Here is a 22,557-nt window from a genome sequence, read left to right as displayed (position 1 = left end):
TGGACCGACCCTCTGAAACTAAAATCCCCCAGGAAAAACGACAATAGGCTTAGTAACTTCTGCAATAGCGACACTTGGCGTTGAAAATAAGTAGTGAGGCTATCAGCGTCCAAATTTTCAAAATAACATTCAATTGGACAGAGTCAGCATTGGGGCGGGCGAAGTAGTGTGTGCCACATCCCATTCGCTACTCGAGCCATCAGTCAGACCCCGGAATTACAATTCAAGAGCGATAGTGGCGCAAAAATGGCTGAAGATAGTATTCCCGACCTTAGCCGACCCCAGATGTATTTATTTGGTGAGGTTAATAAACACTCTCTCTCATTCCCATTTCAAATGAATGTGCAAGCAGTATTTTAATTTACCTGAATAGTAATTTGACTGAATATTTGGCAGCAGATACTGAGTTAGCGGGTATGGACGACAGATTTGCTGTGGGTTAGATGTGCAAAGTTAGCCATTGCTAGCTGAATAGCCCATTATTCTCTAGATGCCTAGCTTGCCCAAGCTAAAACTTAAATTCAGGCAAACGATGCATGCTTTCGTAATGAAATATGTATAGTTGCATTACGATATTCACCAGCCATCTTAAATGAACGAATTAGCTAGATAATCTGTTTGCCTGTCATATTACTGCAAACGTAACATGCAGTGGTGTACAACAATAGCAACGTTTCAGTACCCAGTGGTACCAATGGTAGTTTGACATTTTGCTTGCTTTTGATGTTGGTTCTGCAGATATGAGCCGAAAGGGCATATGGCTTTGATTGTGAATTGGCTAATTAACACTTCTACCTGCTACCCAACGCTTGACCATGCTATAGGCAGAGATGACTGTCAAGCAGGTGGTAAACAAACTAAAGCTACATCAAAGTTGTTAGTCAGGGAATTCATAATCGCTGCATACTTTTTTGTCGGACAGGTTGTTCACTCAAGGCAGATAAGAAAGAACACAAAGTCGAAGTGGATGACGATGAAGCTGAACACCAGCTGTCACTGAAAGCGGTAAGACAAGCAGCTCCTTCCTACCTGGTATTCATGGTGTTCATTAGGTCCCTCTCCCTAGGTCTATTAATCAAGCACCATGCAGTCTGCATTCACAATCTAGGTGCTTTATTGTATACACCTGTGGAAAGGTGATCATGAAACCCATGAATTGAGGGCAAAAATGGGAAATCTGAGGCTTTGGAAAGTAGGCTACTCCCACTTAACACAGCTGATTTATTCCTTTATTAGCAGAGCTACCTGACTGTTAAAGTAAATGGTTATAAAAAATATGTGGTAGGCCTTTCGCTTTCTGAAACCAGAGTTTTCTAGCTCTGCTTGGAGGCACACTGATCTGGCATGCATTGCATCCATCAAGGAACATGTGCATGAAGTTAAAGAGCAAAGAAAACAAACAACTGCATATTTTAAATATGGACTAGAGCAAGGTTTTTGTAGCTTCTCAACAGCATATATTTTGTTTGTATTTAATGTAGAGAAAGCAGAGATGTAAAAGTCTAGCTTCAGAAAGTAAAAATCATGCTACGTGGCCCCAGCCGTGGCGCGACTGGCTGGGGCACCTGCACCGCACGCCGGCGACCCGGGTTCGATTCCCGCCCCGTGGTCCTTTCCGGATCCCACCCCAACGCTCTCTCCCACTCACTTCCTGTCTCTCTCTACTGTCCTATCATTAAAGGCATAAAAGCCCAAAAAATATACAAAAAAATAAAATCCTGCCACGTACTGTTTTTTCCTGTGCACTTAACACAGGTGATTTCACTAATGACCTGGCTTAGTAGCTGTGCTAATTAGAATCAGCTGATTAAGTGACTGGTTGGAACAAAAATGTGGCAGGACTTTTACTCTCTTGAAGCTGGACTTTTGCACCTCTGAGAGAAAGTAGTTCTTATCATAACTGAAAACTGCTGTGGAATTCTAGGTGATAACATTGAGAATGTTGAGTAGTTTCCCCTAGCCTGGATAGCGCCACCACTTCTCAATGAATCAAATCGTGCGCAAGGCAGCATGGGAACACCCAGACTAAGGCTTAGTTCACACTGGCAGTCGAAATCCGATTTTTTGCTTATCTGGATTGTATCTAGCTTGAATTTTGGGTAGTCTGAACGGCACAAAACCGCATGAAATGCGATTTTTCCAATGCTGATTCGCACCACATACGGAGGTGGTTTCAATATCACTTACTATCGGATATGACTCAATCTGAACAGTCAAACCACTTGAATAGGATTTCACCGTGCCCTTTTCGTCATTTGCACTGCGACAAACAATTGCAACGTAATTCTGAGTGACGGAAGTGATTGATTGATTGATTGATTCAGCGCGTGCGCCAGGGCTACCAGCAAAACAAAAAGCAACGTCAGACTCAAGTCATAATTTTTGTTGAGGGTGACGAGGTATTTGCGCCGCGGCTACGCATAATAAGTTGGAAAATATAAAAAATAAATCCACTTTCATCCATGACGACTTGGTTGTGTACAACTCTACCTAATGAATACAGGTGTGTGTAATTTATATCGGATCTGAGCATTGTACGCCAAGATCGGATGTGATCGGATGTGATCACTTGCAATATGCAATGAGAACAGTCAGTCAGAAAGATCAGGTTCTGATCGGATATGCAAGACATCCGATTTCGACTGCCAGTGTGAACTAAGCCTAAGGCTGCGTTCAGACTGCCAGCCAAAATCCGATTTTTAGCCCATTCCGATTTGAATCGGATGTCACTTTTGTAGTCTGAACAGTGACAGGTCACATGAAATCCAATTTTCCAAAATCACATCCAGGAGGTAGTTTCATATCGCATTCGTATCGGATATGGACAGATGCGTCTCAGTCTGAACAGCTCCCAACACTCAGATCGGATTTGACTGTCCGTGACGTGACTTTACGTGCGTGACCGCCCACCTATTTCGAGTTGTGGAGCAACGTTACGGCTATGTCATTTGACCATGTTATATTTAACGTGACTTATCAATACTCAATGCTAAATATAGCATTATACAGTCTCTGCTCTGTTTCAGGGAAGTTGCAAGAATCCACATTGTTCTATTAAAGGGATAATCCGGAGTGAAATGCACTTTAGATCAATTTTTCGGACTATTGGGAGTACATACGTTGAGTTGACACCAAAATCATGTCATTCGGATGTATTTTGAGAAAGTTCGAGTTCACCGTTTTTAGCCAAAACTCGTTAGCCTGGAAGTGACCGGGGCAGGTCCTTTCGCCACTACAAAACGCTATTTTTATACCTCTTCTACTGTTCCAAACAACACTACACTTACGTGGTAGTGAGTAGAGGGTCCCTAAAGCCAAACCGAAGTATCCCCACGTCTTTATGTGGTCGGATAGAGAGTCCAGAATGAATTTAATCGAGTCAGTACCTTTCTGGAAATGTTAGTAAGTGTTGTTGAAGCGTTGCGCTGCTGCCGCCGCGACATTTCCGGAAGGTACTGACTCGATTAAATTCATTCTGGACTCTCTATCCGACCACATAAAGACGTGGGGATACTTCGGTTTGGCTTTAGGGACCCTCTACTCACTACCACGTAAGTGTAGTGTTGTTTGGAACAGTAGAAGAGGTATAAAAATAGCGTTTTGTAGTGGCGAAAGGACCTGCCCCGGTCACTTCCAGGCTAACGAGTTTTGGCTAAAAACGGTGAACTCGAACTTTCTCAAAATACATCCGAATGACATGATTTTGGTGTCAACTCAACGTATGTACTCCCAATAGTCCGAAAAATTGATCTAAAGTGCATTTCACTCCGGATTATCCCTTTAAGTAATTAAACAGCCTTCCAACAGTTTGAAGCAGAGCTTGCCACTGATTAGTTTCGGTTTCTGTCGCGCAAATACGCACATGTATGCATGCATTCAATGAACACTCACCTAGTTGTATTGTTCTATGTTTAATCACAGCAAATTAGCAAGTGTTTCCTCCTGATGGCAGAAATGTTTGTTTTCGTTGCTACAGCAACCTGTCAGATCTGTTACTAATGTGACCCAGTCTGAACAGAGCCATATCCGATTTGGACACTTGCTAAAGGCAGTGTGAACAGTCCGCAGTAAAAATCGGATATGAGAAGGAATCAGATTTGAATCAGATTCGTCTGCAGTCTGAACACGGCCTAAGTTTCCCCCAGTGTTCTCATGCTTTGCATGTTGTTATGGTGGGTCCAGAATCTTTGGGTGCCTCTCATTCATCTTTTTATCTAACCTCCCTTCCTTTCTCGGTCCTTATTCCCGCTGATCTAGATAAAGAATGATGGGGTGGCAACTTACAATGGGATAGTCTATCCAGTGTTCTTTATAGATCAGTGGGAACGAGTTGGAGGACCGAGGAATGAAGGAAGGGAGGATAGATGAATGAGAGGTACCCTTTACGTTTAAGGAAAACAGCACATGTTAAAGGGATATTCCGCCATTTTTGGAAATAAGCTAATTTTCCCCTTCCCCTCGAGCAATACAATTGATATTTACCTTTTTCCAGTTTATCCAGCCATTCTGTGAGTCTGGCAATACAACTTTTAGCTTCAGCCTAGCCTAGATGAAATGGATTAGACCAGTAGCATCTCGCCTGCTAGCATCATGTTTAAAAGTGACTAAGATTTCTGGTAATTTTCCCATTTAAAACGTGTCTCTTCTCAAGTTAGAAAGTGCAATAGACCTCTGAAGTTCGCCTACAAAAAGGATCCAAAGCTGCCATCTTTGCCCATATTAGGAGATCCTGGAGTTAATTGAAGCTAACTGCCTATGGCAAGTTGCATGGTAAGTTAGCTCTGGGGTAGCAAAGATCAAAGTGTGCCGTCTTCACCTACCGAAGATCACAGTATCCACTAGACGGCAGTGGACAAAACTGTGAAGTGAAAAACGTCTGCATTTCCAATGTCATCATCCCCGCGCGAGTTTAACAGGTGCGATAATTGAAAATCCCCATGTTATTTTCCCATAGAAAAAATCTCAAGATACCGGATCTCCTTATTTCGGCAAAGATGGTGGCTTTTTTGTAGGCGAACTTCAGAGGTCTATAAGACCAACTGAAAATGAAACCTGCCATTTTTCTAGGCTGATTTGACATGGAACTGCACTCTCATCTGGTGTAATAATCAAGGCAACTTGCAAACTACTGGCACTACTACTGCTTGTTGTCTATGGGGACTATTTTCAGATGCTGTGTGGTATCACTGCGCCCATGGTACGTTTGCAAGTTGCCTTGATTATTACGCAAGATGAGAGTGTAGTTCCATGCCAAATCAGCCTAGAAAAACGGCAGGTTTCATTTTCAGTTGGTCTTATTGCACTTTCTAACTTGAGAAGAGACAAGTTTTAGATGGGAAAATTACCGGAAATCTTGGTCACTTCTGAACATGATGCTAGCAGGCGAGGTGCTTCTGGTCTAATCCGTTTCACTGATCTAGGCTAGGCTGAAGCTAAAAGTTGTATCGCCAGACTCACAGAATGGCTGGATGAACGGGAAAAAGGTAAATATCAATTGTTTTTTCGAGGGGAGGTGGAAAATGAGCTTATTTCCAAAAATGGCGGAATATCCCTTTAAGTTGAAAGTCTACTACCACACAGCCATTCTCTGAACAGCCCTCTGCTGATGCCTGTTTCCAGGTGTGTCTGGGTGCAGAGGCAGAAGATAAGTTTCACACCGTGGAGATTGAAGGGATGACGTATGAAGGGAAGTCCACAAAGTTCCCCCTCGTGGTTCTCAAACCATCTGTGTTACCGTCGGTGAGTTTCTGCACAATCCACTATGCTGTATGTTCCATGTCAAGAGCATAGCAACCTAATCCCCCTCTGTTGCCCTTTATTCAGGATCTTGAACTAGCCTTTTATGTTTTGATGTATAGCTTGTGAAAAAGAAGCTTTCTCTGAAGCTTTATGTCATTGTAGTCATTGAATGGGAGAGGTCTCCAATCCCCTTCCCGTTTTTTAACATGTTATTGATATTGGCAGAAGCGTTGTGCATCAGTAGCCATGTTTACATGGACAGTCATTCTGATTAAACTAACTGGAATCTTTGATCTGAATAGCCGTTGCTGCTTTACTTTTCCTTGAGAAGCTACAGCAGGCCGTATACATGGCTGTTCAATCGGAATAAGAACGGAATATACCTTTCATTCTGATTCCGATTAAAATTGTAATCAGATTGGCAGTTTGAATTCAGATCAATAGCCACGTTAACATGGACAGTTTTTTTTTTTTTTGTCATTCCGATGAAACTTACCATTGAAAATGTTGTGCCGTTTGTTAACATGGGGTACGTTCTATTCCGATCAGGTGCTTTCAAATGCTTTAGAATCTTTGATCGGAATAGCTGTTGTTGCCTACTTTTCATTGGGAAGATATAGCAGTCAATCCGAATGACCGTACATGGCTGTTCATTGACTTCATTCAGAATAGGAACGGACTACACCACCTCTTTCATTCCGATTAGAATTCTGATCGGATAAGGAATTTTCATTCCGATTGAGGTGTTTATATGGCGATTTTCATTCCGATTGAACTGTTATTCGGTTTCTAATTGGAATAGAAGTGTCCATCTAAACGTGGCTAATGTGTTATTCTGATTGAGCCATTATTGTGATTCTAATCCTATTAAACGTGTCCGTAGACCCACCTAGTGTTGTTTATTATGGGGTTGTGTCGGGCTGTTTTGTTGAGACTGTTCTGTTTCTGCACAAACACACCTGAAAATTTCAGATGTGTCAGTGATGAGAAAATGGTTTATTTTAGTCACATGCAAAACACCCATCTCTTATCAGCTGGTGCCCATTCTTTTGTACTTTTGCCTACCAGTGTTTCTTTTCTTACCCAGCTGTGAAAAGAAACACAATGCCTCACGCTTGCCTTGACCTGACAGATTATTCCCAATGTGAGAAAAGAAAAGAGAAACGCTCTGGGGCTCGGCTGGAGATACACAAACACTCGGAGATTGACACCTGCATGTAATCAATCGCAGTTTACAACAGTCGGCAAGTTCGCACTGTTCAGCCGTAATTGTGACAGGTGTACAGCTGTCAATTAAAAGCATTCTGAGGTCGAGTGGCGTGCCATAGGCCTGCAGCTGTTGTTATTTGGTTGCCATTGCAACGTCACGCCAACAACGCCTCTCTGTGTGGAATGTTCATTGAGAATCTGAGGCTGCACCTTCAAGCACATCGGCGTTACACAATCAGCCGCGTACGTGAGAAAAGATGTTTTGATTAAGTGCTCCGTCTGCTAAGGTCAGAACTGAAAAAAAGCAGAGATGGATTCACAGTTAAAAAATTATATTAATAGACTGCGTTGTTTCCCCTGAACAAGGTGGAGGCTTTGGCATACCTTTCAGTAAGTCATGCACCGACTGGTTATCTTTGCTTAGAACGTGTTGAGGGATGAAGATGTTTAGAAATTCATGACGCAGACCTATCATTCGTGAGATGTCTATTGCAGTACTGCCCTAACGCAGACAGGGTGTACGTTAAGGGGAAAATCGTCACCACAAATCTTATTGTTGGCACAGGGGAGGTGTTTTTGTGAGATTATTATACCTGCTAATCACCTATGTCTCACCTCTTCCCAATCTACAGGTGAGTTTGGGGGGGTTTGAGGTCACCCTTCCAGTGTGCTTCCGGCTGCAGTCAGGTAGCGGCCCAGTCTACATCAGTGGCCAGCATTTTGTCAGTGAGTATTGCGTCCCTGTCTATGGCTGTTCATAAATTGTTGTGCATATCGAATATCCCCATTGTGTTCCCACCAGATCGAAGACATAATGTTGAAAACATGGAACTTAAGTTTCTGTTTATTTCAAGCCTTATGCACATCATAATAGACAAAGAGCAAAACAAACAGTACAAAAGGCTGAGTAATGTATGCTCACACAGAGATGCACACGCACACACACACACACACACGCACACACACACACACACACACACACACACACACAGGGAGGGGCCGTGGCGCTGTACCACACACGGGTCCAAGCTGTGACGGGCACTTGGGCTCAGTTCTGATCCGGGTCATTTCCTGATCCCTCCCCATCCCTCCCTCCTACTCACTTCCTGTCTGTCTCTTCACCCTCCTGCAAAAGATGTAAACATACTGAACACGTGCAGTACATGTGTTAGTGGGCACCTTGTGTTCACATGGTATCTTTGACCTTCTTGTGCACTAGCAGTCTGATCTGTGTGTCCAACTGCCTTCAGGTGTAAAAGACTCGGATGACGAAGAGGAGGAGAACAACACGTCGCCAGTGAAGAGGCCCTCCAATATGTTGTCAGGAAAAGCTCCTCCGAAGGTACGCTTGATCTGAGAACACGAATGGAGCTTTACTATACTGCTGACCTGCTCCATCTGGACATTCCATTCCTTCATCTAGCCGACACTTTTGTCCACTGTGCCCTGGAGCATCTCGGGGGGGAAGTGCGTTGTTCAAGGGCACAGCCGTGGAAGCCGGGTATTGAGCCCACAACTTTTCAGGCCACTGCATGCTAGGCCACCTCCTTAACCACTATGCTAGAACTGCCTAAGCTCTGTAAAACTGGCCTTGCCATTGTTAACTGTAACAGTCACCCTTGTAGTGCGATCACTGCAACAGATGATTTTATGGTATAAGGAATGGGTTGCATCACTGATGTTGAAGCTTCACTGCTCACACTTGCATTTGACTCATGTGGGTATGCTGCTGTGAAGTCACCTCTGTGTCAACTCCAGCATCAGACAGCCGACTTGTTAGTCTTGCTCCCACGTCATTGCCAAATGTTTTCATGCAACTGTATTTTATGTGTTTTTGTACTGTATTACATTGACATGCGGTTGTTGAACTGTTAGGGCAGTCATTTCTAGGGGTGAGAACTGACACTAAGGTGATTACTTGTATACGACTATTAGAACTTTTTGGCAGCAATCATTTTTATTGCGATTATTGTACATTGTGAGTCAGTTCAGTCATAAGAGAATAGCATACTCCTCAATTCATCTCATTTGAATCTTCTCATTTAATTCTCTGGAAAAAGCAATCACTTAGTTCAACCTATGTATTCATTAACCATGGCGTGTTTGGAATACTGTACTTTGTATGCTGCGAATCTCTAAAGCCATCTTTGCACAGTGAATTTGTTCTCAACTGTCTTTAACAAATCAGGCTTTGATAAGAAAACAACAAGGTCTTGCGCCATCTTGTGGAAGCAATTTGTCAGAAGACGTTTTATTCGAATAGATGTATGTATTTATGTAAAATTAATATCATAGCATTTTTAAAATGTTGACTTCTTTACCCTAGATGTGACATAACCTTGAAGTCGGGATACGTCCTAGAAGGCTTAGCTTTCTGAGGGTATAATTGTGTCTGTGTGTGTGTCTGTGTGTGTGTGCGTGTGTGCGTGCGTGTGTGTGTACTTCTCTCTGCCCATAATAGAAGAAACTGAAAGTTGATTCTGATGAAGACGAAGACAGTGAGGATGACAGTGAGGATGAGGATGAGTAAGATTGCAAGCTAATTCTTTTATACCTCTTTGCATGTAAAGCCTAACAAATGGTAGTTTTTAGGTAGTAGTAGTTAGGCTAATGGTCTTGCTAAGGTGCCATTTTAATTTGTACTTAGATTTAGATTAAGACCTGGTAGAGAAGCACTGCATTTAGATTTAGATTTAGATTTGAACCTGGTCAAGTAGCACTGCATTTAGATTTAGATTTAGATTTAGAGCTGGTAAAGTAGCACTACATTTAGATTTGGATTTAGATTTAGAGCTGGTAAAATAGCACTGCATTTAGATTTGGATTTGAGCCTGGTAGAGCAGCACTGCATTTAGATTTAGAGCTGGTATGAATGAGGGCTGGTGGGGGAGTTTTGCCAGAACACTTGAAAATGCTTGTTGCTTTGCCTTTACAGCGAAGATGATGATGATGATGATGAAGAAGATGAGAAGCCAGTCATCAAGGCGAGTTCAATCAAATCACCTAAGAAGGTAAGGGTGAACATTCCACAGTCCTCACTCCATTTTAGTCCAAAAGAAGGCACTCAGCCCTACTGATGTGTGTGTCATTTACAGAATAAGGTTTATCTTCCAGTTAAGAAAAGAAAAGAAAAACTAACTTCTCACATTGACTCTGTGCTGTGATATTTTCACTCATTTTTGGAACACATGGATTTATCCACTAACAATCTGGACATGTATGACAAAGCAGTAGTTTTTAGCATAGTTCGTTTCAGCTGGCCATTAGGTGAGCCAGTTGAGAAGCTATTGGCTCCTGTGGATATATTGTACTCTACACCTTCTGGGGTGCAGTGTGTGGTAGTGACCATTAGGGGTCAGTGTGTGTCTGAGAGGTTGGACCTTTGCAAATGACAAAGGAGAGGTTGTGTGTTGCACTGAGATGGGAAATCCCAGGTAAGTGTGGCATGTGTAGGCCCCAGGTAACCTGCCAGCACTTAATTGCCAGCCAGTTATTCATTGAAATGAGTGCTTAGGGTTGAGGACAGAGGTGTCAGACTGTACCAGGAGCTAATGGTTCCTTACTGTTGCACAATACTGTACACAAGTAACTTGCATTTTAATATCTTTTGGTACAAATGGGAGAAAATGTTTTACAACAGGTCAGTTTGTTAGAGTTGCTCACTATGCATACACCTGCATTTATTCACCTATACAGACAAACTGTGTGCTTTGTGGCTTAGCCAATGCCTGCACATTGCTGTTTGTCTTTATATCTTTTCATCTATTGTGCTTTCAACACATCACCTGTCATCAGTCAGACCAGTGTAGGCTGACATTTTTTTTAAATACTAAACTGATTAGTTTATAGCATGAAGGTGCGTCCCATCAGGGCATAAGAACGGTGTGTTGTGGACCTCATGCTTTTCCACCCCTGTTCTGTTCCCCTGGTGTTCTGAAGGAGCCGTTCTACCGCCACCCCTCTCCGGTTCTCATCAAGTCCCCTAGTGCACCTGGCCTCTGTGCTTAAAGAGCATGTTTATACATCCAAGGTGTGTGTGTGTGTGTGTGTGTGTGTGTGTGTGTGCACGTGCGTGCGTGCATCCAGACATGGTCATTGTGTGTGTGTCTGTGTGTGTGTGTGTGTGTGTGTGTGTGTGTGTGTGTGTGTGTGTGTGTGTGTGTGTGTGTGTGTGTGTGTGTGTGTAGCCGTGCCAGGCAAAGATCAAAGCTGGCTAGACGTGCATACCTGCTTTGTGAGCAGCCATTCTTAGCCTGGGGGGGAGATGACAGCTGAGGTTTTCTGTCACACACTGATTTACTCTGTTCATTCTTTCTCTCTCTCTCTCTCTCTCTCTCTCTCCTCCAGCTCTCTCCTCTATCTTTTTTGTTGTGCCCTCCACAACCTCTCGGAGTCTTCTGTGCTCCATGTGTTTTCCTTTTTTTGTGTCCCAACTCCTTCCTCCCCCTTCAGCGCTCACCCTGTTCTGACCTCTCTGCACTCCTCGTGTGCTCCCTCTCTCTCTGTCTTCTCTCTCTCTCTCTCTCTCTCTCTCTTTTCTCTCGCTCTCTTTTCTCTCTCCCCCTCATTCTCCTCTCTCTTTGCTCTCTCTCTCCCTCATTTTCTCTCTCCCCTCTCTTCTATGTCTTTCTCTCTTCTCTCATTCTCTTCTCTTTCTCTCTTTTCTCTCTCTCAATCTCTCCCTTGCTTTCTCTCTCTCTTTTCTCTCTTCTCCTTTGTTTCTACCTCTCTACTTTCTCTCCCCTCCCATATCTCTCTCTCTCCCCATCTCATTTCTACCCATCTCCTCTCTCCCTCCTTCGCTCTCTCTGTCTCTCTCTCTGTCTCTTTCCCTCTCTCTCTGTTTCTCTCTCTCTTTTTTTCCTAATCCCTTTCCTATGCCATTGAGATGAACAGGTTAACACTGACAGCCCACATCAATCGCTCGAGGCCATAACTAGACAGACTACAGCACATACAAATTACTGCACACTTTTATCACCCGTTTCTGACAGTTTGAGCAAAAAGATAATAAAAACGTATTGCATTTCAAAGGCGAGGCATTGTCCAATGTTAAAGCCCTTAGTTTGACAGCGCCGTTCCTGTGTTGAGGGCCCAAACATTTTTGATATTGTGACAGGAGGACTGCTCAAGACGAGTTGAAGGAGTCTTTTGTTTTCTAGAAACATCCTAATGTTTTCAGGGTCACACACACTACTTATATCTCTAATGTCTCACTCTCCTTCTTCTCCCCCCTTTCCTCTCTTTCTCTCTCTTTCCCTCCTTTTTTCCCCTCTGTTTCTCTCCACCTACTTTCTCTACTGCTCTCTCTCTTTTTCTACTGCTCTCTCTCTTTTTCTATCTCCCTCCTTTCTGTTCCTCTCTCTCTCTCCCCCTTTTCTCTCTCCCTCCGCTCCGCTCTGCTCTCAGAGTAAGGCACTACCAGAGAGGAGTCCTAAGAGCGCGCTCAAACAGAACGGGCCTGCAGGGAAAGCCCAGGCGTCTAAGGTAGGCTAGCACAGACAGGAAATGTCCCCATCTCTGGCTAAACTGAGCTACTAATGACGCTCATCAAAACCACAACAAACCCCACTGAGCGCAACATGGCAGTGCGCCGTCTGTTCCCAGCTTTCTAGAGGAAAGGTTCCCTCTTCATATGAAATAGCCCTTACTGCAGAGGACGTAGAAATGGGACTAAGCACATGCTCATGTAAGGGCATGCTGTATAAGCACTGGTACATCACAAGCCATAGCATCAGTGAGTAGCACACAGCTAGATATACAACAAGGTTGTGTATTAAGTATTCCATTGCAGAATACAACACATTATAGTTGGGAGATCTAATTGAGTTGGTTATAGCAGAGAGGGTTAAAGCGGAGCGAGAACGAGAGGTGCAAACGTTCAAACATTTCCACGTTCTGTTTTCGCAAAGGGGAGGGGGGCGAAATCTGCCTTTAAGCAGACCTAGAAATTGACGTTACATTCGAACTGAACTGCTTGCCAATCTGACAGAGATCGATATCCCACTATGACGACTTTGCGACACACCTCTTTAAGCAGACAGGAACTGTTCGAATTTTGCTTCCATAGAGATGCATTATGTTGCTCTATCTTGTCAGTAATGAAGGATCTTTGGTTATAGTTCTAATCCTGATCAATATGGAGTCACTTGTGAAGTATATAATGTCTATGTTGTTTGGGGTATTTGAGACTTTTTGCTACTTTTTATGAACATTGGATGATCAATGTCAAAATGTGGCCAGACAAGGCAATGGTGAGAAAGTAGATACTAAATAAATTGGATAACTGAAACCGTAAAGGAGGAGACTGGGGCTGCACAATTAAATCATTTTTTAATCGAAATTACAAGTTGAACTAATGCAATGGGCTAATGACAAAGGCTGCAATCTTGCAGCTTGCAACTCTGTCCCAGTGGTTAAGTTAGTGGCATCTATGTTTCGGGGGTGCATGTCATCCTTCTTGTGTGACAGACTTTGAAACTCCCCTAACAGGAGTGCTGTGCTCCTCATGCACTAGGCATGCTCACCAATCAGAAGTGACCCAACTTCAAGTGAAATCTGGAATATTGAACTGCAGCAAATAGTAAATCAAATCGCAATCATAAGATCTGTCTGCAAAATGGCAATTTCCCCCAAATGCTGCAGCCCTAGTGGAAACATGAGGTGCACATCCACGCAGAGCACCCACCCAGGCCTGTAGCGCTCCTGCCAGCCGTCTGGTCTGACATGGCAGCGCTTCCTTTCAAACACTTGGCTGTGGCAGTGCGCCCACATCCTTCATTTATCGGGTCATTTACTGTGGCGGCCTCCAAGCGAGCTTCTTTACAGACTATTTTCTCACTCTGTGCCAGCTGCAAGTTTAAAGCGAAAAATGGCTCCTTTGGCATTGTTTTTTGTTCCAGGGAAGCACAGATTTTGGCAAATGATTCATTTAATGTGTTGGCCTCTTGTTTTCCACATCAGGCATATTTCAGTGCATTAATTGAAATAGTTCTTTATTTTATTTCTTTATTATTTTATTTATACGATTAAACGATTAAATTGGGACTGATCCGTAATTCCGCCGGGATTCCAAAGGCATTTATGTATTTAGCTTAGTGGTGTAATGGCATGGTATGGCCACTTGGTGGCGATCTGAATAGTTTAGGTTCAAATGTATGACAACCTAGGAAGAACAATGCAGGCGGAGGTCTGCGCTCTCTAAGTGCTTTTCTAGTTTTCTGTATGTTTTCTGTTCTCAATATCTTGTACAAGAGACACCATAGTGAAATCTAAACATCTAACATCTAGTGCTGTCAGGTGACGTGAATAACTTGGCAGTCATGTGTCTGTCCGTCATCGTATCAAGTCTGCCCAGATGATTTGATTGGTGCGAACAGCTGTGGTTCTGTCTTGTCAATAGAGGGACTTCACACTGAATTTCCCGAACTCTGATTTTGTGGGTGGGGTAAAGTCTTTGTAGGTAGAACGGTATATTAATTTCGGTTGAGTCATTGAATTTGTGTTTTCTCAGCCAGACATAACAAGGGGAATTTTGGTATGTGCTTTGATGACTAACACACATGACATTTCTTTGATCCAAGTCCAACACATCAGTTCATATTCTTAAACATTTAAACTGCTGGCAATAAATTGTTATTGCGAAAGATGCCATGTTGAATTGATGAAAACTCATCACATTTCAAGCATCCAACATTTTATCATTGCCCTGTACTTCACAATTGTCTGCATATACAGACCTTGTAAACATGCCTGAAAGCAAGATGCATAGCATATTTGGGAATGTATTCATGAAGACTGCAGTGCAAAGGCCAACAGAGAGGCTAGCGATGATGCCTTATGTCATTGTCCTGAGGAAGATGATTGGTCAGTTTAAGAAGTGAGTGGTCAGTGTTTTGCTGTCACACTGCGCAGAGATCGTCTGTCAGACACTGGAAACCAAGAAATGATAACGTGCCTCCATCAAAACCATATACAAGAGAGAGCACGCATTACCTAGATGAGTGACCGGGCTCACGTTAAAGCTGACACACCCCACCCCTCCTCTGAGTATCACGCTGCTGTCATGTGCATCCATACACTACTGCACTGTTCAGAAAGCATTTCTTTGCATCTGTACACAGTGGTGCTTAAAAAGGGTGAATCTCTTAGAAATGCTGATGTAAATAGATGTATGCAGATAATGTGCCCTAAGAAAAGCTAAGTATCAAAAATGTCAAGTTAGCTATTCCTCAATGAATGAAATAAACCAATATTAGATTACCAAAATGTAATTTGGTGGACTTTCAGTACTTTTGTGGTCAGAATCGTCCTTTTGAACCATCCAATCTTCCCTCGCCAAGGAAGACAGACAGTCTTCTACAAAAACATTTGGCCCAATGCAGGATCCATATTTCTGTCAATGGTAGCAGGATGTCTTGGTCCTGAGGCAGAGAAACCGCTCAAAGCCATCATATTATTCTAGTCTTATTTTATTGGTAGGGTGGGGAGCTTTTGTTGGAAGGGTTCTTATTGTTTTCACCTAAATCAATGCTTCTCAATTAAATGAAATTATTCTTTTTTTGAACCCATCCATCAAACAAAGCCGTAAATTCTCTGATTCGTCTAGTTGGTCTAAAACTTTAAAGACAAAGCAATGTCCTCAGAGAGAAATGACTGTCTTAATACAGAGGAATATGTGTACCTATTGATACATATACTTAACAATCTGTGTCCAGTTTTCAAATACAGGATTGATGGACTGGTGAATTGCTACAGAGTCATCACACTGATAATAACCATGCATTTACATTTAGGCAGTTCTGCAGTAAGTGTGCAGTAAAACGTCAGGACATCTGTCTCTGAAGTGAACATCAGTGAAGGAAAGGTCTTTCAGAAAAATAACATGAAACACATAATGCAGTCTACTCAACACATTATGTTAAAGGGAAACTATACAGGTTTGGCGATTTCATCGCCGGTTTCGCTTTCGCTTTTCGTTTTCGCTCTTTTTATGGCTGCAGATTTCTCTGCAGAGCTTCCCATACAGCTTTAGCGTGTATATTTGACAAAACTCCTTAATCAGTCAATGTGCCTTTTCATGAGCATGATTGCGAGGCTGGAGACTTTCTGTTAGGAAGTGCCATCCTGGAGGTACAAAACCTGCATGCGTGGTTTTTCCGCTCAGAGGCGCTAGGGGGAAGCGAGACAGCCGTCATTCAACCCGGTATAAGTCAAATAACCATTCCAATGACTGCGAAGCTGATTAGTTAAGGCAACTTAAGCTAAAAAAACGTGCATAGTTCATCTTTAAAGCCTGGATTTAAATCAAACAGAAATTGGTTGGCATAACATTACTTCTCTCTCTCTCTCTCTCTCTCTCTCTCTCTCTCTCTCTCTCTCTCTCTCTCTCTCTCTCTCTCTCTTCTTTCTCTCTCTCATGCTCACACACACACACACACACACACACACTCACACACAGAGCACAGAGCACAGACCTGCACACCTACCTGCTTCAGGTGGAATGTGTAAACAGCATACACACCCCACCTCTTGGTGCACAAATGACAATTCACTTGACCCAGTGATGCAAGGCCGTGTTAGTGTGTTATTAGACACAGGAGCACTTGTCGTGAGGAGAACTATTTACCTAATGTGTGTGAAGAAGCCTGGGGCTGTGTGTGTGTGTGTGTGTGTGTGTGTGTGTGTGTGTGTGTGTGTGTGTGTGTGTGTGTGTGTGTGTGTGTGTGTGTGTGTGTGTGTGTGTGTGTGTGTGTGTGTGTGTGTGTGTGTGTGTGTGTGTGTGTGTGTGTGTGTGTGTGTGTGTGTGTATGAGAGAGAGAGAGAGAGAGAGAGAGAGAGAGAGAGAGAGAGCCACTGTGCTTGTGTGTGTGCACACGAGCAGGGCTAATTCCCTAATTACTGCATTTAGACTTAACAGTAGTGGTTAAAAAGCAAAAAAAAGAAGTTAGGTGTGTGAAATGGGATTATGTTCCTTTCAGTCACACACACACACACACACACACACACACATGCAGAGACAGAGAGAGAAGCTCAATCCCCCCTCAGTGACATGATGGTGAAAGACTCTTTCCTAAACTTCTCAGCATCCCCCCCACCCCAGGCCTCCCCCTAAAGCCCCCTAAAGCCCTCACCTCTTGGCCCTGCCCCCTCCCATTTGCCCCGGCCCCTCCTCAGCTTCCTGCTGCCACCTCGCCCCGTGACCCTCCAGTGTGTTTGATGTGTGTGAAGCCCCCAGGACGGAGGAAGCGGCCTCATGTTCAGGTGGCTGATGATTATGGGATGTCAGATGCAGTCCTCCTCTATCTCTCCCTCGCTCTCTTTCTCCCTCTCTTTTTCACCCTTTTTCTCTCTCTTTCTCTCTCTCTCTCTATCTCTCTTTCACTCTTTCCCTTCACTTGCTCTCTTTCCCTCTCTTTACCTCTCTCCTTCTCTCTCTCCTTCTCTCTCTCCCTCTCTTTTTCACTCACTCCCTCTCTTTCGTTCACTGGTGCACAGCTGATAAGTGGTGGAAGGATACCTCACTGCATCTCACCTGCCCCCCCCCCCCCCCATCTACAAATTAGAGGCCTATATGTCTGCCAGAAGTGGACTATAAACTGTACTGCAAAAGGAAAAGCGTCTGAGATGACTGACGACGTGTGGCTGTAAAGTTGTTAGCCTCCCAGGCCCAGAGGTCACCTTGCCACGCATAAATCGCTGCCTCTGTCATGTGATTGACACCTCTACTTCAACATGAAAGCAGAGGGATTTCAAATGAATTGTCTGATCTTGGAATGAAAATCTGGCCTTTGTTTGTTTGTTTGTTGGGGTGGGGTGAGGTGGGGTGGGGGGCTAGAGTGTTGATAGGCGAAGGACAACTACAGGACAACTCGCACAAAACAAAACAGCAGGAAGAGTCGCTCATGTCACAGAGGGCAAGTGGAAGTGGCATGGCCGAGGGTGTGTGAAAGGAGCGTATCGGAGCCGGCCGATTCCATCAAATGATGGCGTGCAAGTGATTAAGTCCTGTGTCCTGTGGCATCTGTAATCAGTGTCTGGTGCAGATTAAAAAGCTCGCTGTGCTGTGCGCTGTCTGTTTATCAGCTGTCTCGGGCCCACAGCTGTCCTCCGCTCCACAAAGACGCCCACTAATAATAAATACACAGGACAGCGCTCGCTGGCGCACCGCCAACAGCATGTGTGCTCTCTTAGCCTGAGAGGTGTGTGTGTGTGTGTGTGGGTGTGTGTGTGTGTGCGTGCGTGCGTGTGTGTGTGTGTGTGTGTGTGTGTGTGTGTGTGTGCATGCATGCATGCGTGTGTGTGTGTATGTGTGTGTATGTGTGTGTCCTTTAATTTGATACCTTTTGATGTCTGAGATGAACGCCAATTTCTTTAGAGGAAGGAGAGAGAGAGAGGGAGAGAGAGAGAGAGGGATTATTGCATTCTCTCAGAAAGGACTAAATGGAAGAGGTCTATGCCAGCCCCTCTCCTTTTTTCCCTCTTTTTTTGTGTGTCAGTTGTTTTGTGTTTTTATGGTGACTTGAAGCATCTATTTAGTGCATTTTTTCCCCTTTCTTTTCTGCACAGCGCACTTCTTTGTGACTCGAGCCATTTGCCCTAATGCTCTTTACCAAACATTTCCTTTTTGCTACTTAAATAGAACCAAAATCCGCTGTAATTGTGAGGCGGCTGGGCTCTCGTGAGATCGGTCAATAGAGCCGCCCCGGCAGTGTACGGTCCACCAGAACACACTCCCAAGCACAGGTGCGAAAAAGGACATCTGTTGTCTTGTAGGAGGATTAAGCAGCAAAGGGCACACACACTGGAGCCATTACGCCCCATTCTGCCCATGTGTTGCATGTTAGCCTAGTCAAATGTTAGGGTCTCCCATTCTTCTCAACGACCTGCCAAAACCCCACTGTCGCTCCCCACGTTCTCTTCCTGTCACCGTCCGTCTGTCTGTCTGTCTGACTTTCTGTCTGTCTCTCTTTCCATGTGTCCCTCCCTGTATCTCTGTTCCCCCTCTGTCTCTCTTCCTCTCTGTCCTTCTCTCCCTCTCTCTCTCTCTCTCTCTCTCTCTCTCTCTCTCTCTCTCTCTCTCTCTCTCTCTCTCTCTCTCTCTGTTAACAACATGGCTCAGTCATCAATGAAACCCTGCAATCACAATGGATTCCAGGCTGGTGTGCGTGTAGGGACAGGCCACTGCTTGTGGAACGCATAGCGCTGGTGCCGGCACAAGGCTTGTGTGTGTTTGCGTTTACGTGTGTGTGTGTGTGTGTGTGTGTGTGTGTGTGTGTGTCTGTGTGTGTGACGTGTGTTGTTGATTTTGTTTTTGTTTTTGTTGTTGACACACCTGTGGCCACCATGGCCAGTGAGGCAGCGTGCTCTCTTGTGCCGCCTCGCTCTCCCAGAGCACAGCCCCACTCCCAGCTGGCCTGGCTCTCCCACCACTCACACGCTTATTCACTTCTTCACTTCTGGACTTGTAGCCAAGTCAAGTGGATTCTCCAGTGATCTCCAAGTCTCTATGGGCTTGATGAAGTCTGCAGACTGACTATATGTGTTTTTTTCATTGGCCACAGCCTTCAAGTTCTTGAAGTGCATTGATCCCCCTTACATAATCTTGTCCACTATGTATTAATAATGCCACCCAGTTTTGGTGTTAAACTCTTGAATCCCCCCCCCCCCCCCCCCCCCATTATCACCTGGCAAACCCGTCCTGGTTCCTCTCCCGTCCTCTCCCTACTGCTCAGTGCAGTGAGGAGTTTGGGCTTGCCCTCTCCTGCGCAGGAGCCTCAAAAGCACCTTTTGCAGCCCACCACATTGGCTCCACATGGTACCAAAGGTGGCGTCATTTGGGGCAAGAACCTACCTTTCTGTTCTCCATCTCTCTTGGTCACATTAGGAAAACTGGCCCACACACACACACACACACACACACACACACACACACACACTTACATACGTGTATACATACAAGAAACTGTCCCTCTTGCCTGCAGGCTGAATAGGTCATCTGTTTGCTGCTCCCATCCTGGTCCACACTCACATGCTGATGACTCACACACACACACACACACACACACCTCCATACGTATATACATACAATAAACTGCAGTAAAGGATGGTGCACACACACTCTCACACACGCACACACACCTCCATACGTATATGCACACAATAGACTACAGTAAATGACTGTGCTCGTGTGCAAGGTATTAGAGGAGAGTTACGATGCTTTTGGCTGCCTTTGATGCCCACACACACACGCAGTAACACAGTAAACTGTGTGTGTGTAAAATATACGAGAGGTGGATTACAATGCTTTGGCTGTCATTGGTGCCTACACATAGACCTCCACACACACACACACACACACACACACACACACACACACACACACACACACACACACACACACACACACACACACACACACACACACACACACACACCTCCATCCATCCATTGACCCTGTTGTGATGAGTACCGATGCTTTGGCTGTGCTTGGTGCAGGCAGGGGGAGGAGGCAAAGACAAGACGGGGCCCAGCACATCCTCTAAGGGCCTCAGTGTGGCCCACGTCAAGAGCAAGCTGACCACTGCCGTCAAAGAGGTGAGTGAGCTCTATATGTGTCCTGGATCTCCAGTGTCCAGTGTCTGCACTTGTGCACGCCCTTGTAGTGGCGCTTTATGAATAAATAGCCACGTTTACATGGACAATTTTAGTCCGTTTAGACACGGAAAAACTGCTCAATTGGAATAAACAATTTCATATGAACACCTCAATTGGAACTAGAAAATGTAATTCCATGGAAGGAATTACCATTGCATGTAAATGCAAAAAGGTTGTTGACTGTGTAAAACATTGTATTAGGCCTAATAGTTAAAAAGACAACTAGGCTACACAGAAGAATAGATAAATAACAATAACCCAATTACAATTCCACTGAAATTACTTGGAAAGTCACATTTAAAAAGTGATTTATGAAAATGCATCAACATTGTGGATATAGGCTATTAGGCTATGGAAAATAACTCTTCATTTAGGCCAATTAGAATTTAAAAGACTGAAATGAAGTTGCCAACTTCAGACGAGTTGCAAGAGCTGACAATTTAGTAGCCTACAGTGAAACGACTTGTAGGATAGCATATAGCCATATCTACACTACTACAATGCAGGTTAAAAGTAGGACATAGGCTATAGACTTAGACACCATTGGAATACGGAATACAATCTCAAACAACGCCAATCAACGATGATGCAGCAACAGGTAGGATATCTAGCAAATGTATCGTTAGCTTACAGTAGGATATTTTATGTAGGCTGGAGCAAGTTTGGTTGTCGTCAGCTATACAGTGTTTACGTTGACGTTAGGTTAGATTGTCATAGCTGTTGATAACGTTACCGAGAGCAAACCGGTTAGGCTACTGTAACGATATAAACAAATCAAGTAAGGAGTAGGCTAGCCTAACAGGAGACAAGACGATAACGTCCTGGTTTACAGCAGCTGCAGCTGTTACAGCTTAATGAGTAGACGTAATGTAACATTCACGTTTAGCCTGGTTCAGCGCAGCGGCGGTGGCATGGCTTTGGATCAGAGATCCTTGATTACTGACAGCTGCGCACTGACGTAACAATTAATCTTTGCCGCCAAAGCTCTCAATGTAAACTCTATGGGAATTTTAATTTCTTTTATCGTAAATATCTCAAAAAGTATAAAGTTCACACATTTGAAAAATACATAGAACAAATCTCCGTTTCGAGACCTTTGTAGGAGTGCTTGAATGACGTCAAACGGTTCAGTGGTTCTAGAGCCTTTGATCGTTGATTTTGGTCGGAAGACAATAATAATTATAAGAAGAAGAACAGTGATAACAGTACATTGCATTGACATGCAATGTAATAAAAATGCCTGATCCGGTTGATGACACAGCCATGTGTACCTTCAGTCGCATTGCCTGCTGTATAGTGTCACGGGTAAATAGGTAACAACGCGTATTCTGATCAAAGACTCCAAGTCGCTTGAGAGCACCTGATGGGAATAGAATGTACCCCATGTCAACAGGCAGCGGTGGGTGTAGGTGTGGCAGGCGTGCCAAGGCCAACCTGGGCCCTCCTGATTTACGGGCGCTAAGTGTCTTGTGCCGCTCTAATGAGGGCACTGGTGCTATGCGTATGTGTACGGTACCGGCGCTCTGCCAAGGGTCACAATAGTTGAATCAGAATGACAAAAGACTTGTCCATGTAAACGTGGCTAATGAAGGAAAAACCCTTATACTGCATTGGTACTGTTCCCCTCACAAAACCCACACTTTAACCTACTGTGCTTCTCACAGTGTTTTCATTCAGTTACACACATGTTTATGTATTTATATAAATGTAGCTATATACATTGTGGAGCACATGTATTTGATACCATGCTAAAACAGGAATATAAAATCATCATTTGACAATTGATCTTAATGCCTTAATTCAAAAAATGACCACCAAGGACACCAATTTTCTTTGTGATTGAAGAATGTATCGTAAATAAATAAATGTTTTCCTTAAATGCTAAGGGAAGGAAGTACTTCATCCCCTATGTAACCCTATGGGAATTTAACACATAGGGTTAACATAGGGGCT

At 44.0% G+C, this 22,557-nt stretch overlaps 1 protein-coding gene across 2 annotated transcripts in view; it reads left to right on the top strand.

Annotated features, from left to right (window-relative positions):
* The first annotated feature begins 228 nt into the window (after window positions 1–228).
* npm1b (nucleophosmin 1b) overlaps window positions 229–22,557 on the top strand; it is a 27,810-nt gene continuing 5,481 nt past the window's right edge. The window contains exons 1-9 of one of the 2 annotated variants that reach the window (XM_062549463.1): window positions 229–298; window positions 923–1,005; window positions 5,620–5,739; window positions 7,581–7,674; window positions 8,199–8,290; window positions 9,410–9,474; window positions 9,884–9,959; window positions 12,358–12,435; window positions 20,446–20,544. In XM_062549463.1, coding sequence (XP_062405447.1) covers window positions 247–298; window positions 923–1,005; window positions 5,620–5,739; window positions 7,581–7,674; window positions 8,199–8,290; window positions 9,410–9,474; window positions 9,884–9,959; window positions 12,358–12,435; window positions 20,446–20,544 — 759 coding nt within the window. In that variant the 5' untranslated portion in view covers window positions 229–246. The remainder of the gene's footprint in view (window positions 299–922; window positions 1,006–5,619; window positions 5,740–7,580; window positions 7,675–8,198; window positions 8,291–9,409; window positions 9,475–9,883; window positions 9,960–12,357; window positions 12,436–20,445; window positions 20,545–22,557) is intronic. The other variant, XM_062549464.1, reaches the window with a different exon arrangement.

This window comes from Sardina pilchardus, chromosome 11 (genome assembly GCF_963854185.1).
Source record: "Sardina pilchardus chromosome 11, fSarPil1.1, whole genome shotgun sequence".
Lineage (NCBI taxonomy): Eukaryota > Metazoa > Chordata > Actinopteri > Clupeiformes > Clupeidae > Sardina > Sardina pilchardus.
This window is presented reverse-complemented; position numbering and strand designations above follow the sequence as displayed.